Below are 18,987 nucleotides of genomic sequence, written 5' to 3'. Positions count from 1 at the left end.
TTGTAGTAGGCAATGAGGGACACAGATCCCACCATGTTTTTTTACTTCCGCTTCTCCGGGCTGGTCTCTTGATCTTTCCCGGTACGGGAGTTGTTGGTTCCTTGCCTTTCTTCTCTCTCCTACTGCTTTTGGTACAAACTGATTAGCCTAGTGCCTGTGGAGAGGGTATAACCCACGGGGAGGAGCCAACACTTTTTATGTCTAGTGTCGCCTCCTAGTGGTAGTTGGACATATACCCATGGTGCTGTGTCCCCCAATGCCTACTACGAGAAAAGGATTTCACGGTGAGTACAAAAAAAATCAAATTTTTTAGTCTATGGACTGGAGCTAACTTTGAAACCGGCGTTATAAATCTTTTTATCCAAGGGTGCTCAGCCAGCTTGAACTCAAAAAGAGCACTTAAGGTTGAAATCTATACCTTTAAAGTACTAGGCCTAAGCTTCCTCCTCCAGCCGTCTTGTAGAAAATCTAACACTAGAGGTAAATCGGGTGCTTCAAGTGCATTTACTGGTTTATTTGCGAATATACAAAAGGCCCTCCAAACACGTAAGTAGATCTTGGACGTGACTTTCTTGCCACTTGCCAATAGAGTGTTGACTACCTCCTCCGATAAATCTTTCTTCCTTAAAATCTGCCTTTCAAAAGCCAGGCAGTCAAATGAAGATTCTTTATCTCTGGGTGAAGGATGGGACCCTGAACTAGAAGTCCTGGGAAGATTGGAAGAACCCAAGGGGAGGCAACTGACATTCTGCACAGCCAGGAAAACCAAACCCTCCTGGGCCAGAAGGGAGCTATTATGATGACTAAAGCACTCTCCTCCCTTAACTTCTTTAGGACTCTTGGCAATAACTTAAATCGGGAAAATGCATAAAGAAGTCCCTCTCTCCATGATTGAGCTAGACTGCTAGAGCATCCACAGCTGTTGGATGCTCTTCTAGAAAAAGAGAAGAACCTCTTTACCTTCCTGTTGACCCTGGTGGCAAAGAGGTCTATCACTGGAAGACCCCATAAGGCAACTATTTTGCTGAATATCTGCTGGTTTAAAGACCACTCCTTGACGAAGAGGATGGCGACTTAAGAAGTCTGCTGTCACATTGTCCCTTCCTCTCAGATGTACTGCAGAAATTGACAAAAGAGAATCCTCTGCCAGACAAAACAAATCTTTTAAACCTCTGAAACTATGGCCGCCTGTTTCTGAGGACTTGAATGATAATCTGTTATAATTAATCTTTCTGGCGGCAACCTCTGAAAATTTATCTTGTAGCCCTCTCTTAGGATGGAAATTATCCATGGACTATTTGATATCTTTTGCCAATGTTCTGCGAAGTGAGAAAGCAGACCTCCCACCGGGGCCCTGGCATCATTGTGGCTGCTTTTTTGAGGCACTGCTCCGGAAAAAAAGATATCCTTTGGACCTTCTGGTAGTACCTGAAGTTTGTCTAGACACCTCCTTTCTCCTATAACTACCCCTATTAGACTGAGAACAGAAGTTTTTTTTAGGAGGTTGCTGACTAGTGGAAGGGAACCCTTTCTTTCTGTCTGAGGCCTTCTCAAGCAAATTATCCAGGCCCAAACAAAAATTCACCCTGACATGGAATGGCGCATAGTTTGGCCTTGGAGGTAGAATCTCCCTTCCAATCCTTCAACCAAATGGCTCTACGTGCTGAGTTAGATAGGGCGGAAGCTCTAGCAGAAAATTTTAACGAGTCCGCCGACACATCTGCCAGGAAATCAATGGCATTAAAAATAGTGGGAAAGGAAGAAAGCAGTTGCTCTCTAGGGGTTCCCTTCTTTATAGGATTCTCTAAATCCTTCACCCAAATTTTTAGGGCTCTAGCCACAGAAGTGGCCGCAATGGCAGGTCTAAATGCTCCCGCTGTAGCTTCAGGGCTCCAGATGGCGACCAAAATGGTCGCCAATGCGACTTAGAATTTACAAATGGCGACATGACTTTTTAGTCTTGTCGCCATTTGCGACTAGACCTGCCGCTGCAGCTCTGCAGTTGAATATAGCGGCGGGGCACAGGAGATGATAGTTCCCTGTCCCGCCGCAGCGCAGTGGAGAAGGAGTCCTCTCCCCCCCCCCCCCCTGTGCTGTTGCCACCGCCTCCGCCAATAAGAAGAGACGGGAGGAGGAGGGGAGGGACTGTGGCCACTGCGCCACCAATGAAGAAAACTGACCTGTAATACAAATACAGGAGGCGGGTGCCGGAATCAAATAGCCGGCACCCGACCACTGACAGGGAGCTGCGATCAGCGGCAGTTGAGTTAACCCTTCAGGTGCGGTACCCGAGGGGTTAACTGCCGCTGATCGCAGCTCCCAGTCACAAAAGTCGGGTGCCGGCTATTTGATTCCGGCACCCACCTCCTGTATTTGTATAAGAAATATTGGGGGCACAGTGTGCCCCTCCCCCCCAACATAAGAAACATTGGTGGCTCAGTGGGAAGTGCCAATGAGGGTTAAAAATTTTTTTTTTTTTTAATTAACTAAACTCCTCCAGTTGATCGCGTAGCTGCCGGTCTCCTGTTCTTTCTTCAGGACCTGTGGTGATGTCACTGAGCTCATCACATGGTCCATTACCATGGTGATGGATCATGTGATGTATCATGTGATGAGCACAGCGATGTCACCACAGGTCCTTTGACAGGTCCTGAAGAAAGAACAGGAGACGATCAATTTGAGGAGGTGAGTTAATTATTTTTGTATTTTTTAACCCTCATTGGCACTGCCCACTGAGCAACCAATGTTTATTATATTGGGGGGGGGGGGGGGGGGGCGCACTGCACAAACAATGTTTATTATACTGGGGTGTCGGGGGGGGGGGGGTGCACTGCGCCACCAATGTTTATTATATTGGGGGGGGGGGGGGCGCACTGGGCCACCAATGTTTATTATATGGGGGGGGGGGGGGGCGCACTGGGCCACCAATGTTTATTATATTGGGGGGGGGGGGGGCGCGCACTGCGCCACCAATGTTTATTATATTGACCTTCTACTATGCATTCTGTATTAAAGAATGCTATTATTTTCCCTTATAACCATGTTATAAGGGAAAATAATACAGTGAATAGACTTTCATCCTAGCAACCATGCGTGAAAATCGCACCGCATCCGCACTTGCTTGCGATTTTCACCCAGCCCCATTAACTTCTATGGGGCCTGCGTTGCGTGAAAAACGCACAACATAGAGCATGCTGCGATTTTCACGCAACGCACAAGTGATGTGTGAAAATCACCGCTCATGTGCACAGCCCCATAGAAGTGAATGGGTCTGGATTTAGTGCGGGTGCATTCCAGTATTTTGAATGCCAGATCTGGCACTAATACATTCCTATGGGGAAAAATGCTGGATCCAGCATTCAGGCAAATCTTCAGTTTTTTTCGCCGGAGATAAAACCGTAGCATGCTGCGGTTTTATCTTTTGCCTGATCAGTCAAAATGACTGAACTGAAGACATCCTGATGCATCCTGAACGGATTGCTCTCCATTCAGAATGCATGGGGATATGCCTGATCAGTTCTTTTCTGGTATAGAGCCCCTAGGACGGAACTCTATGCGGGAAAAGAAAAACGCTAGTGTGAAAGTACCCTAAAATATTACGTTTAAATCCCCCCTTTCCCAATTTTACATATAAAATATATAAACAATAAATAAACATATTGCACAGCGCTGTCCAAACTATTAAATTATTAAAAAATATCTCCTATGCGGCGAGCATTCGCCATTTTTTAGACACCTTGTCACCCCAAAAAAATAGGATTTTTTTAGTCACCTTGTTCTATTTTTTTTTTTTGCGCGGTAATTGGAGTATCGCAATACTTTTTATGGTGACGAAAGCGAATCTAAATTTTGGTATCAAAACAACCCTACGCCGATCAAAATTTTGATTCGGTTTCGATTTGGCGACTAAAAATTTGATTTGGCTCCTAAATTTTTCAGTTCAGGAGCCAATGGCTACTAGGTATTTTTTTTAGTCTGGAACACTGAGCTTCCCAGCTCTTTAACCCCTTAGTGACCACCCATACGTCTTTTTACGGAGGTCACTAAGGGGCCTTAGGCTGGGCCACCGCGTTTTTACGGCTCCCCCGTGCAGCGGGGAGCACGGACCCGGCTCTCACATGAGAGCCGGGGCCCTGCTCTAACAGCCCTGACCGGCAGAAAGAGTTAATAAAAGTTAATCAGAAAGTTATGAGTACCCCAAAATGGTGCCATTAAAAACTACAACTTGTCCCGTAAAAAAGTCCTCATAAGGCTATATAGACTAAAAAATAAAAAAAGTTATAGCTCTAGGAATGAGACCATGAAAAAAGGAAGAAAAACGCTTGGTCATAAAGGCCCAAACAGGCTTGGTCACTAAGGGGTTAAATAAACTTCCGCCCTTCTACTCATGGGGTCCTTTAGGGAACCTGTGTTTTAAAAGGGAAGAGCGCTTTCTATTAAATTTTTGCAACTGGGGTCCTATCCCAGTTTTGGGGCCCTATCCCAACAAGCAGATACTTCCTCATCAAATGGGTGTTTACATTAGATGGAAGAGGGAATGAAATTTTTTATATCTGGCTTACTCCATTCCCTATTGATAACAGCAGCAATATTTTCATGCACATCAAAGCCCTTCATCTTTCTTGGACCCAGGCCCTCAAACATGGAGTCTCGTACAGATTGTGGTGCTTTATAATAGTCTAACCCCATGGTGGTTCTAACAACTCTGAGCAGAGAGCTAAGGCTACTTTCACACCTGCGTTCAGGTGTCCACTCGTGAGCTCCGTTTGAAGGGGCTCACAAGCGGCCCTGAACGCAGCCGTTCGGGTGTCCGCCTGGCCGTGCGGAGGCGAGCGGATCCGTCCAGACTTATAATGGAAGTCAATGTGGACGGATCCGCTTAAAGATGACACCATATGGCTCAATCTTCAAGCGGATCCGTCCCCCATTGACTTTCAATGTAAAGTCTGAACGGATCCGCTCAGGCTACTTTCACACTTAGAAATTTTTCTAAGTTATAATGCAGACGGATCCGTTCTGAACGGATGCAAACGTCTGCATTATAGGAGCGGATCCGTCTGATGAAACATCAGACAGACCCGCTCCGAACGCTAGTGTGAAAGTAGCCTTATATTCTCGGCCTAAAAAAGCGGTCTTCCCGCTACATGATTATCAAAGGATTCAGCCGATGACAGTCTCTCCCTCTTCCTCCAATCCTGACAGTAATTCTTAAACGCTGGAGGGGGGAATAGAGGCGGCTGCAGAGGTGCTGGGGCGACCTTCCAAGAGGCTGTTAACCGACTCCTTCACTTCATCTCGGATCATCTGTTTTAGACTGGTCATAAGAGACGGGGCCTCATCCTCTAATAACTTTCTTACACAGGCTTGACAGATAGGCTTCCCCCAGCCCGAGGGTAAGAAAAATTACACATATCACACCCTCTATCTTTAGATCTGGAGACCCTTCTACTCTCCTTGGAGACCTAAACACAGAAAAGGAACCGGAGCGGAAGGAAGAGCCAGAGGTTCAGGCTCTGCAGCGGCTCCCTCAGAAGACTTACACCGCCGGGTAAGCCCTGCTCATAATTCTATACACTGGGCGCCCGCAACTCTCTTGCTCATCGTGGCTGTGGTATCCAACCCTGTCCCTTAGGACAGGAAACAGAACTGGCGTGTAGGGGGTTGGTCCCTCCTTTTAAAGTGGTTGTGGTTCCTGTTTACTATCCTCAGGAGGGGGCGGACACTATCCAAGGGTGCTGTCATAGGAGGGGGGGGGGAGGGAGGAAATATATATATATAAATAATATGAAATCCGGCAGCACTCACTTTAGAGGTTATCAGGTGCAAGCGTCTCACCTTTGACCATAGGCTTGTATATTCAAGGAAAAAAAATCAACGCAGCACTCTTCTTGTAAAAAAAAATGCAGTGTCTTTATTCACACAGGTGACACAAAAATAGGCAACATTTCAATCCCCTTCCGGGATCCTTCTCAAGCCAAGTGCACTGTGTTTTTTTACAAGAAGAGTGCTGCGTTGATTTTTCTGTGAATAAAGACACTGCATTTTTTTTTACAAGAAAGGCTCTCTAGGCTTCGGTCCAGAAACACACTAAAAGGTGAGATGGAGGGGGGCCTACTTTTAAACTTCCTGTCCCTACCTGGTTGGAGGAGGGTCATCTCATGGTATGCCGTCGTGGAGGATTCATGAAAAGGAAATTACCGATAAGTCTAATACAGTTTTTTTGTGCTGAATACCCCTTTAATATGAATGTGCAGTCTCTATATGTTATAGATGATAGGCCCCTTAACCCCTTAAGGACCGAGGACGTACCGGTACGCCCTATTTCCCGAGTCCTTAAGTACCGGTACGTCCTGACTTAAAATCTGCATTCCGGCGCCGCGGGGGTTAATCGGAACGGGGCGCCGGCTGAAATCATTCAGCCGGCATCCCGTAACAATGCAGGGGGGGGGTCATTTGACCCCCCCCGTGTCGGCGATCGCAGCAAACCGCAGGTCAATTCAGATCTGCGGTTTGCTGCGCTTTTTGCAGTTTCTGATCCCCGCGGTCCCTGACCGCGGGGATCAGAAACTTCAGAGTGCCTAAAATCAATATTGCGCACCCCCCCCTGCATGATTTGATGGCGGCGGGTGGTGCAGGGGGGGTGTCGCGGGAGGCGGGCGGTGCGGCAGGCGGGATCGCGATCCCCCGCCCGCCTCCCATTGCATAATCGTTGGCGTCTAGTGGGTTATACCAGGGTGCCAGCACATTGCTGGCACCCTGGTATAAACGGCTGACATCGGTGATGCGATGTCAGCCGTTTAACCCTTTCCATGCAGCGGTCCGTACGGACCGCTGTATGGAAAAGGTTAACAGCGCAAGGAGCTCCCTCCCTCTCCGATCGGGGGGCTGCTGTGCCTTTGCAGCCCCCCGATGGGAGAGGGAGAGAGCCCCCAGAGAGCCCCCCGAAGCCCCGTCCTCACCCTTCCCCGTCTGCGAAGTTGTGACAGACGGGGAAGGTTCCCATGGCAACAGGACGCCTGCTCAGGCGTCCTGCTGTCCATGGTGCTGAACAGATCTGTGCTGAAAGCATAGATCTGTTCAGTGTAAGTAAAATACAGTGCAGAAACCTATATAGGTTCTGTACTGTATTTTACAGACATCAGACCCACTGGATCTTCAAGAACCAAGTGGGTCTGGGTCCAATTTTTTTTTAAAAAAGTGAAAAAAGTTAAGATAAAATAAAAAAACATTTATCACTGAATAAAAAATAAAATACACTACACATATTAGGTATCGCCGCGTCCGTAACGACCTGATCTATAAAACGGTCATGTTACTTTCCCCGCACGGTGAACGCCATAAAAATAAAAAAATAAAAACTATGAGAAAATTGAAATTTTGCCCACCTTACTTCCCAAAAAAGGTAATAAAAGTGATCAAAAAAGTCGCATGTACGCCAAAATAGTACCAATAAAACCGTCATCTCATCCCGCAAAAAATGAGACCCTACTCAAGATAATCGCCCAAAAACTGAAAAAACTATGGCTCTTAGACTATGGAAACACTAAAACATGATTTTTTTTGTTTCAAAAATAAAATAATTGTGTAAAACTTTTATAAATAAAAATAAAGTATACATATTAGGTATCGCCGCGTCCGTATCGACCGGCTCTATAAAATTATCACATGACCTAACCCCTCAGGTGACCACCGTAAAAAAAAAGAAAAAAAAAAGTGTAAAAAAAGCAATTTTTTGCCATCTTACGTCACAAAAAGTGTAATAGCAAGCGATCAAAAAGTCATATGCACCCCAAAATAGTGCCAATCAAACAGTCATCTCATCCCGCAAAAAATTAGACCCTACTCAAGATAATCGCCCAAAAACTGTAAAAACTATGGCTCTTAGACTATGGAGACACTAAACAATTTTTGGGTTTTAAAAATGAAGTTATTGTATAAAACTTACATAAATAAAAAAAATTGTATACATATTAGGTATCGCCGCGTCCGTGACAACCTGCTCTATAAAATTACCACATGATCTAACCTGTCAGATGAATGTTGTAAATAACAAAAAAAAAAAGTGCCAAAAAAGCTATTTCTTGTTACCTTGCCGCACAAAAAGTGTAATATAGAGCAACCAAAAATCATATGTACCCTAAACTAGTACCAACAATACTGCCACCTTATTACGTACTTTCTAAAATGGGGTCACTTTTTTGGAGTTTCTACTCTAGGGGTGCATCAGGGGGGCTTCAAATGGGACATGGTGTCAAAAAAACTGTCCAGCAAAATCTGCCGTCCAAAAACCGTATGGCATTCCTTTCCTTCTGCGCCCTGCCGTGTGCCCGTACAGCAGTTTACGACCACATATGGGGTGTTTCTGTAAACTACAGAATCAGGGCTATAAATAATGAGTTTTGTTTGGCTGTTAACCCTTGCTTTGTAACTGGAAAAAAAATATTAAAATGGAAAATCTGCCAAAAAAGTGAAATTTTGAAATTGTATCTCTATTTTCCATTAAATCTTGTGCAACACCTAAAGGGTTGACAAAGTTTGTAAAATCAGTTTTGAATACCTTGAGGGGTGTAGTTTCTTAGATGGGGTCACTTTTATGGAGTTTCTACTCTAGGGGTGCATCAGGGGGGCTTCAAATGGGACATGGTGTCAAAAAAACTGTCCAGCAAAATCTGGCTTCCAAAAACCATACGGCGCACCTTTCACTCTACGCCCCGCTGTGTGGCCGTACAGTAGTTTACGGCCACATATGGGGTGTTTCTGTAAACAGCAGAGTCAGGGCAATAAAGATACAGTCTTGTTTGGCTGTTAACCCTTGCTTTGTTAGTGGAAAAAATGGGTTAAAATGGAAAATTAGGCAAAAAAATGAAATTCTCAAATTTCATCCCAATTTGCCAATAACTCTTGTGCAACACCTAAAGGGTTAACGGAGTTTGTAAAATCAGTTTTGAATACCTTGTGGGGTGTAGTTTATAGAATGGGGTCATTTTTGGGCGGTTTCTATTATGTAAGCCTCGCAAAGTGACTTCAGAGCTGTAGTGGTCCCTAAAAATTGGGTTTTTGTAAATTTCTGAAAAATTTCAAGATTTGCTTCTAAACTTCTAAGCCTTGTAACATCCTCAAAAAAGAAAATATCATTCCCAAAATAATTCAAACATGAAGTAGACATATGGGGAATGTTAAGTCATCACAATTTTTGGGGGTATTACTATGTATTACAGAAGTAGAGAAACTGAAAATTTGAAATTTGCTAATTTTTCCAAATTTTTGGTAAATTAGGTATTTTATTATGCAAAAAAATTAAGTTTTTTTACTTTATTTTACCAGTGTCATGAAGTACAATATGTGACGAAAAAACAATCTCAGAATGGCCTGGATAAGTCAAAGTGTTTTAAAGTTATCAGCACTTAAAGTGACACTGGTCAGATTTGCAAAAAATGGCCTGGTCCTTAAGGTGAAAATGAGCCCGGTCCTTAAGGGGTTAAGGTGAAAATGAGCCCGGTCCTTAAGGGGTTAAACAGTAATATTTTACAAACATCTCCCTGAAATAACGTTTCAAACCTACTTTTCTGTATTCTTGGAGAACCTTAAATATCTGCTTGAGTTCTGGATGGTCGGGCAGGAAATATATTTCATGGAGAAAGTCTTGAACTGCATCTCTAATAAAAAATAGTGAATTTACTTTTACAGAAGCGACATATCAGTAGAAAAAAAACTGAATAAATGCATATTGTTTAATAAAAGTAAACCTCGAAGGGGCTACTCCACAAAACATATCACTATGCAACGAATAGGGAACTGAAAACGAAGAATGATTACACGATACATGCAATAAAAATATTGATAGTTCTCTTTTTGATATTCCTCTCTGGCAGTGCCCACTGTTCTTTCTCCTGTGGCCAAAATTTTACTCCACCTCTTGCATTCAGTGGCGGACAACATGTTTAGTATCGTAAGTCTCAATAAGAAAGTTACCAGCTCACTGAGGGCAGGCCTTTGCACATACCTCAGCAGATCCCGCTCTGACTTAGAGCCCAAACACAGCAAAAGGAAAAGATGATCCAGCATGGTATAAAAAGCACTTAGGGGGAGATTTATCAAAGCTGGTGTAAAGGAACACTGGCTTAGGCTACTTTCACACTTGCGTTCAGAGCGGATCCGTCTGAGACAGATCCGCTCATATAATGCAGACGGTGGATCTGTTCAGAACGGATCTGTCTGCATTATACTGTAAAAAAAATTCTAAGTGTCAAAGTAGCCTCAGATGGATCCGTCCAGACTTTACATTGAAAGTCAATGGGGGACGGATCCGTTTGAAAATTGAGCCATAGTGTGTCATATTCAAACGGATCCGTCCCCATTGACTTACATTGTAAGTCTGGACAGATCCGTTTGCCTCCGCACAGCCAGACGGACACCCAAACGCTGCAAGCAACGTTCAGGTGTCCGCCTGCTGAGCGGAGCGGAGGCCAAACGCTGCCAGACTGATGCATTCTGAGTGGATCCGCATCCACTCAGAATGCATTAGGGCTGTACGGATGCGTTCGGGGACGCTTGTGAGAGCCTTTAAACGGAACTCACAAGCGGAGCCCCGAACGCTAGTGTGAAAGTAGCCTTAGTTGTCCACAGCAACCAATCAGATTCCACCTTTCATTATCCAAAGGAGCTGCGAAAAATGAAAGGTGGAATCTGATTAGTTGCTATGGGCAACTAAGCCAGTTTGCTTTACATCAGTTTGATAAATCTCCCCCATAGTTAAAAGAACCCCTTCAAGAGTTACGTGGCCTACATTAATTGTAAAGAACCTTTTTTTACACTTTTGCACAGATTGGTACATACAGTACCATATGGACAATCTGTGCAGCTGCCCAAAGGCCCAATACCTAGGGGACCCACTGCCTGGATACAAGATTGTACGTATGGGACTAAGCTAATTCATTTTATGATCCACATTTACTAGTGGATTGTTAGAGGGAAATGCTGGGGGTGCTCTATAATGCGTTACTGGAGTGTAAGGGGCCATGTACTGGTTTTGCATGAGGACTGTCTGCTGAAGGACATGAAGGAAACACCTCTAAGGCTTATACAGTATATACAGGTCCTTCTAAAAAAATTTGCATATTGTGATAAAGTTCATTTTTTTCTGTAATGTACTGATAAACATTAGACTTTCATATATTTTAGATTCATTACACACAACTGAAGTAGTTCAAGCCTTTTATTGTTTTAATATTGATGATTTTGGCATACAGCTCATGAAAACCCAAAATTCCTATCTAAAAAAATTAGCATATTTCATCCGACCAATAAAAGAAAAGTGTTTTTAATACAAAAAAAGTCAACCTTCAAATAATTATGTTCAGTTATGCACTCAATACTTGGTCGGGAATCCTTTTGCAGAAATGACTGCTTCAATGCGGCGTGGCATGGAGGCAATCAGCCTGTGGCACTGCTGAGGTGTTATGGAGGCCCAGGATAGCGGCCTTAAAGGGAACCTGTCACCGGGATTTTGTGTATAGAGCTGAGGACATGGATTGCTAGATGGCCGCTAGCACATCCACAATACCCAGTCCCCATAGCTCTGTGTGCTTTTATTGTGTCAAAAAAACCGATTTGATACATATGCAAATTAACCTGAGATGAGTCCTGTCCCTGACTCATCTCACGTACAGGACTCATCTCAGGGTAATTTGCATATGTATCAAATCGGTTTTTTGACACAATAAAAGCACACAGTGCTATGGGGACTGGATATTGCGGATGTGCTAACGACCATCTAGCAACCCATGTCCTCAGCTCTATACACAAAATCCCGGTGACAGGTTCCCTTTAAACTCATCCACAGTGTTGGGTCTTGCGTCCCTCAACTTTCTCTTCCCAATATCCCACAGATTCTCTATGGGGTTCAGGTCAGGAGAGTTGGCAGGCCAATTGAGCACAGTAATACCATGGTCAGTAAACCATTTACCAGTGGTTTTGGCACTGTGAGCAGGTGCCAGGTCATGCTGAAAAAAGGAGATTTTTGTGAAACTCACCTGTAAAATCTTTTTCTCGTCTTTTCCATTGGGGGACACAGACCATGGGTATAGCTTAGAGGTATTAGTAGGAGGGACACTATGCAAATGAAAGAGCTCCTCCTCCTCGGGCTATACCCCCAGACTCCACCAGGAGGAACTCAGGCGTTGCACAAGCAGTAGGAGAAGGAGCAAGAAAAAATCATGGAAACCATCGGACCAAGCCATAAGGTCCAACCAGAAACAGAAAAACTGAACTAAATAAAGACCCCTCCTGCAACAGGAATAATGGGTGGGAGCTGTGTCCCCCAATGGAAAAGACGAGAAAAAGATTTTACAGGTGAGTTTCACAAAAATCTCCTTTTCTCGTGCTTTTTTCCATTGGGGGACACAGACCATGGGACGTCCAAAAGCAGTCCATGGGGTGGGAAAAAATACCAGCACCGCCAGGAGGAACGCCCCAACGGTCAAACAGGAACCACAGCCTGCAAAACCCTGCGGCCAAAGCCGCATCAGCCGAAGCCAGTGAATGCAACTGACAAAAATTTGCAAAGGTATGCAAGGACGACCAGGTGGCCGCCGTACACAGCTGAGACGCAGAGGCACGACTGCGTCTTGCCCAGGAAGCCCCCTCCGCCCCAATGGAGAGAACGGCAATTCTAGCCGGGGGAACTCCACCACAAGCGTGACAAGCCGCGGAAATAGCCAAGCAGATCCAGAGCGCCAAGAACGGCGGACGGAAGCAGTAGCCGCGAGACACACCTCCAGGACCCGTACAACATCCAGGGAATGCAGAGTGCATTCCTTGGGGTTAGCCGGAGAAGGACAAAAGGAAGGCAGGACAAGATCCTCATCAAGGCGGAAGGGAGAGACCACCCTGGGCAAAAAGAAGGGGACTGGACGGAGCACAACTTAATCCTGGTGGAAAACCAGAAAGTCTCCTGACAGGAAAGAGCGGCCAGCTCCGACACCAGTCTGACTTAAAAGCTCGTGATGGGACGTGAACTCACAGCCACTGCATAATAGCCCAGAACTTTAATCACTACGCTATGTAGCTGTATCAGAAGCTATGGTCACAAGGAAGTCCAGATGAGAACAGTCAGAGAGACCCTCCTCAAAGGCTCGAAGGGGGCCGACTGCAGAGCGCGCAGAACCAAATTGAGATCCCAAGGAGACAAAGGGGGAACATACGGGGAACCGAATGCGCCACCCCCGAAGAAAGGTCACCACCGGACCCTTAAGAGCAAGGGACCTCTGACGGCCCGCGCCGAAACCTGACCTTACAGGGAACTAAGCGACAGTCCCTGCACAAGCCCAGACTGAAGAAAAGACAGTACCATCAAGATGGAAAACCGAAGGGGAGGGAACCCCGAACCCTCAAAAAAGGATAGGAAGGCCATCCAGGTACGATAGTAAATCCGGGAGGAAGAAGACTTCCCCGGACTGATCATGGTCCTAACCACTGAATCCGAGAACCCCATCTTTATCAGGATGGCGGTTTCAACAGTCACGCCGGTAAACGAAGAGACCGCAAATTCCGGTGGCAGAACGGGCCCTGAGACAGTAGGTCCTGTCCGTCGGGAAGAGGCCATGGGGCGTCCGCCAGCAACCGAGCCACGTCCGAAAAAACCACGCGCGGCGAGGCCACTCTGGGGTGATGAGAACGGTCGGAGTCCCTTCCGCCTCGAACTGGCGTAGACCCTTTGGTAGGAGAGGAAAACAGAGGAGGCTGAAGTCCTGCCACGGAGACATCTGCGCATCCATCCGTACGCCTCCGGATCTCGGGCGCGAGCCAGGACCACTGGGAACCCGGACGCCATTAAGTCCACATCCGGACGGTCCCATCTGTGGCAGATTTCCTCGAACCCTTCTGGATGCAGAGACCACCCGCTTGGATCCACCGTGTTGTGGCTTAGAAAGTCCGCTGTCCAGTTGTCCACTCCTGGAATGCAAACTGCTGACAACACCGGAACGTGCGTCTCCGCCCACGTCAGAATTCTCTTCACCTCCTGCATCACCATCCGGCTGCGGGTCCCGCCCTGATGGTCGATATAGGCCACGGCCGCGGCATTGCCCGTTTGAACCCGCACTGGGAGGCCCGCAAGGAGAGAGGTCCAATAGGAGAGAGAGAGAGCGGAAAAAATCGCCCTCAGTTCCAGAAAGTTGATTGGAAGGCGAGACTCTGCCGCCGACCAAATTCCTTGAACCGTGCGAGACTGGAAAACGCCCCCCCCAACCCAGGATGCTGGCATCGGTGGCGGCGATCGTCCAGGAGAATGCGAGAAAGGAACTCCCCGACCTCAGGTTCTTTGGGAACAGCCACCAAGGGAGAGCTGCCCGAACCCGCTGAAAGGTAAAGGATCTCCTGTTGCGCCAGGCGAGTGTGAAACTGGGCATATGGAAGGCCTCGAAAGAGGCTACCATAAGACCCAGGACCTGCAAGTATTCCCGAATGGAGAGGCACGGGGAGCGCAGCAGATGCGACACTGCCCCCTGGACCTGGGAGGACTTGAAGGCTGGTAGAATACTTAGGCAGCCGAGGTGTCCAAAATCACCCTCCGGAAGGAGAGCCTCTGGGACGGGAAGAGGCAGGAGTTTGGGAAAGTTACCAGCCAGCCGAACCGTTCCAGGGTCTGAACAGTGATCCGGACGCTGTCCGTGGTCTGCGGTAGAGAGGGGGGCCTCTATCCGGATATCGTCCCGATAGGGCAGCAAAGGAATGCCCCTGGTACGAAGAAGCGCCATGAGCGGTCCAGGACCGTGGCAAGGACCCGCGGGGTGGTCGCCAACCCGAAGGAAGGGCGACAAACTGACAGTGTCGACCCATAATGGCGAAGCGCAGGAATCGATGGTGGGATTCCGCAATCGGGACATGTGATAGGCCTAGGAGCAGCAGGGCGGGCTGACTGGGCCCTCTAGTGCCGGGAAGGCTGGTGCAAAGGAAGGGCTCTTTGCGGGCGACCTGAGACCCCCGGCGGAGGAAGCAGGCGACGGCCTACCAGATGAGAAACGGCAAAAGGCATGCAGAGATGAACTCGTCCAGCTGATCCCCATAAGGTCTGGAAACCCCAAAGGGGAGATTAGCAAGGGAACGCTTGGTGGAGGCGTCAGCATCCCACACCTTCAATCAAATCTCTTCGCGCTGAGTGACAGAGATGGCCAACCTGCGGGCAAAGAGGGAAACAATGTCCCTAGAAGCTTCGCAAAGAATCTTAGAAGCCTGAGACATCTGGAGAACCAACTCCAGTGTGTTAGTAGCCGCATCTCGTACCGCCAGTTCCTGGTGGTGGTGTTGTAACCACACCGAGAGAGCACTGGCTACCCCTGCTGAGTGAAAGGTAGGTCACAGGGACGCGCTGCCAGCGAAAAAAGGACCTGGAAGAGAGTCTATGCGTCTGTCTACAGCATCCTGGAAAGAGGAACTGACTAAGACAGGAAGGGCCACATAATTGGCTAATCCGGCCACCGGAGGATCCACCTTAGGGGGAGGAGACACCTCTCCTCGCCGTCAGCAGGGAAAGGAAAGTATATTCATGCGCTGGGTGGTCGAGAACCTTATTAAGACCACCCCAGGCCCTGGACATGACCGCGGAAAAATCCCTCATGGACCGGGAACATGGTAGTCTCCGACTGCCTGGACGGAAAAAGGGGGAACTCCTGACCAGTGGAAGGAGGAGAATCCCCTTGGAGAATAAAGGTGTCTCGGACAGTCACCACTAAGTCAGCCACCCTGGTGGAGAGCTTAGGCGAGGGGTCCCGCTCCATGACCTAATCAGAGCCGGAAATTCTCCTTCAGACTTGCGCTCCCTAAGGGAGGGGAGAGTCGCCCGAACGCGCCTCTAGACGAGGGGGGGGGGGAGAGCCAGAGCCATCCGAGGAGGGATGCTGCTGCTCACGCTCCCTGTTAGTAGTCGGGCGTCTTCTGTGGAAAACCACTTAGAGAGGTGGTTGGCGTCACAGGATTTGAAAATGCCCTATAGTCCAAAAAGGACCTGGCTCGTCCGAGCCGGATAATTCTCCTTCGGATTACTCTCCCTAGGGAGGGGGAAGAGCAGTCCGCAAGCGCCACCGGCGAGGTGAGGGGGGTGGAGAGACGGAGACATCCGAGGTGGGATGCTGCCGCTCACGCTGCCTCTTCGTAGTCAGTCACCCACTGTGGGGACCACTGAGAGAGATGGAGTCGTTAGCGCCACAGGATTAAAGGACATGGTTGCCTTGGCGACTAAGACCAATTTAGCGGCCGCGCTGGACATGGCAGATGCCCAAGCGGGGACCGCAGGCCCCCAGGGACGTGGAGGAGGGGTGGAGGAGGGGGGTAAGGCAGGGATGCAGGTAATACTTATCTGCTCCTGCAGAACTTCTCCCTCGACTCCAGGACCAGCAGGGATGCACCTCATCAGGCTTCTGACTCCTTGTCCAGGAGTGCAGTGTTCTGGTGGAGGGTGGCAGCAGGAGACCCAGTAGCTGGTGGGATACCGGAGCTGCAGGTCGAGCCCGGATCCACTTGTCTTCTTTGGGGGGCAATGGAGGCAGCCAGGCAGCGTCCAAGGACGGCAGCGGGCATTCCACGGGGGACCAGGAAGGCGCCATGCCGACCTGTGTCCCCATCTAGAATAATATAAACAATTTTTGAAGGCTGAAAGGGGCTTTGAACTCAGAAAGCCTGGACATGGGGCAGCAGCAGCAGTACCACTGAGCTACCAGCTTGCCTGGCACAAAACGGAGTAGAGTGATGAGGAGCTGCACGGCCATGAGCAAACAGAGTCTCCGGTGTAAGGAGAGTCAGAGCGGCATGCCGAGGCTCCGCCTCCCCGAACGCGTCATTATGGCGCGAAAAAAGCGCGCGAAAAATAAGCGCGCGCGCGAAAATATGCGCGAAAATAAGCGCACGCGCGAAAATATGCGTGAAAATAAGCGCACGCGCGAAAATATGCGCGAAAATAAGCGCACGCGCGCGGAAATAAGCGCGCGCGTGATTTAAACAAACACCACGTGGAGGAGCGGCCTGCCGGCGGGCGCTGAGGGAGCGCAGCAGCCAAGGCCCGACGAGAGAAGCGCTGAAGCCCACAGTTTAAGGGGGAAGAGATGCCAGTACTCCAGTGCCAAAATGAAGAAAGTGCCCCATCAGGATCCTTCTTCAAGTTCACCCAGGTAGCCACAGACAAATAGACACAGAGGGAGGGGGAGGGATTGGGCAACACTTATCTGCTCAGCATGCTCCCTCGATGTCCAGACCAGCAGGGATGCGCCTCTTCAGACTTCTGACTCCAATCCAGGAGAACAGTGCTCTGGAGGAGGGTAGGCAGCAGGCGTCCCAGCAGCTGGTGGGATGCCGGAGCTAACAGGTCGAGCCCGGATCCACTTATCTTCTTGGGGGGAAATTGAGGCAGCCAGGCAACGTCCCAAAGACGGCGGCGGGCACTCCACGGGGGACCAGGAAGGCGCCATGCCGACCTGTGTCCCCATCTAGAATAAAAATAACAAAAAGGAGTAGAATCAGAGAGTGTCAACCTCCTTCACCAGACACTAAGCAAAGACTGAGTTCCTCCTGGTGGAGTCTGGGGGTATAGCCCGAGGAGGAGGAGCTCTTTCATTTGCATAGTGTCCCTCCTACTAATACCTCTAAGCTATACCCATGGTCTGTGTCCCCCAATGGAAAAAAGCACGAGAAATGAAATCTTCATCTCCATAAAGCTTTTCAGCAGATGGAAGCATGAAGTGCTCCAAAATCTCCTGATAGCTAGCTGCATTGACCCTGCCCTTGATAAAACACAGTGGACCTGGCACCCCAGACCATCACTGACTCTGGGTACTTGACACTGGACTTCAGGCATTTTGGCATTTCCCTCTCCCCAGTCTTCCTCCAGACTCTGGCACCTTGATTTCCGAATGACATGCAAAATTTGCTTTCATCCGAAAAAAGTACTTTGGACCAATGAGCAACAGTCCAGTGCTGCTTCTCTGTAGCCCAGGTCAGGCGCTTCTGCCGCTGTTTCTGGTTCAAAAGTGGCTGTAGCCCATTTCCTGCACACGCCTGTACACGGTGGCTCTTGATGTTTCTACTCCAGACTCAGTCCACTGCTTCCGCTGGAATCGGTCCTTCTCCACAATCTTCCTCAGGGTCCGGTCACCTCTTCTCGTTGTGCAGCGTTTTCTGCCACACTTTTTCCTTCCCACAGACTTCCCACTGAGGTGCCTTGATACAGCACTCTGGGAACAGCCTATTCGTTCAGAAATTTCTTTCTGTGTCTTACCCTCTTGCTTGGGGGTGTCAATGATGGCCTTCTGGACAGCAGTCAGGTCGGCAGTCTTACCCATGATTGCGGTTTTGAGTAATGAACCAGGCTGGGAGTTTTTAAAAGCCTCAGGAATCTTTTGCAGGTGTTTAGAGTTAATTAGTTGATTCAGATGATTAGGTTAATAGCTCGTTTAGAGAACCTTTTCATGATATGCTAATTTTTTTAGATAGGAATTTTGGGTTTTCATGAGCTGTATGCCAAAATCATCAATATTAAAACAATAAAAAGCTTGAACTACTTCAGTTGTGTGTAATGAATCTAAAATATATGAAAGTCTAATGTTTATCAGTACATTACAGAAAATAATGAACTTCATCACAATATGCTAATTTTTTTTTAGAAGGCCCTGTATAATGTGTTCTGTACATCTTGTAAAATGTGATGAAAAAAAACACCACACAGCTTCCTCACAGCCCATATTCACACTGGTGTCAAGGCTTTTGGTATCCAGGATCCTTGACAAATATGACAGATCCCTTATATTCTATTTGACTGGTCTGTTATGATCTCTTTCATGGACAACTCCTCTGCCTGTCCGTGGCTGTTTGTATTAGCTAGTCCATATCGATCCTGACTTCACATACATGTTAATCCCTGCAGGGTGCTGTTGCATATTTGGGTTTGCTTGCTTTTGCATAGTAGTCAAGAGCAGAAGTGCACCTGCTAATGTATTTTAC

At 47.8% G+C, this 18,987-nt stretch overlaps 1 protein-coding gene across 2 annotated transcripts in view; it reads right to left on the bottom strand.

Annotated features, from left to right (window-relative positions):
• The window catches only part of ATR (ATR serine/threonine kinase), a 141,720-nt gene that overhangs the window by 88,027 nt on the left and 34,706 nt on the right, over positions 1 to 18,987 (bottom strand). For both annotated transcript variants that reach the window (XM_044290356.1, XM_044290357.1), the window contains exon 20: positions 9,563 to 9,656. In XM_044290356.1, the coding sequence (XP_044146291.1) occupies positions 9,563 to 9,656 (94 nt within the window). The remainder of the gene's footprint in view (positions 1 to 9,562; positions 9,657 to 18,987) is intronic.

This window comes from Bufo gargarizans, chromosome 4, assembly GCF_014858855.1.
Source record: "Bufo gargarizans isolate SCDJY-AF-19 chromosome 4, ASM1485885v1, whole genome shotgun sequence".
NCBI lineage: Eukaryota > Metazoa > Chordata > Amphibia > Anura > Bufonidae > Bufo > Bufo gargarizans.
The sequence above is the reverse complement of the archived record's forward strand: the minus strand, read 5'-3'. Positions and strand labels throughout refer to the sequence as shown.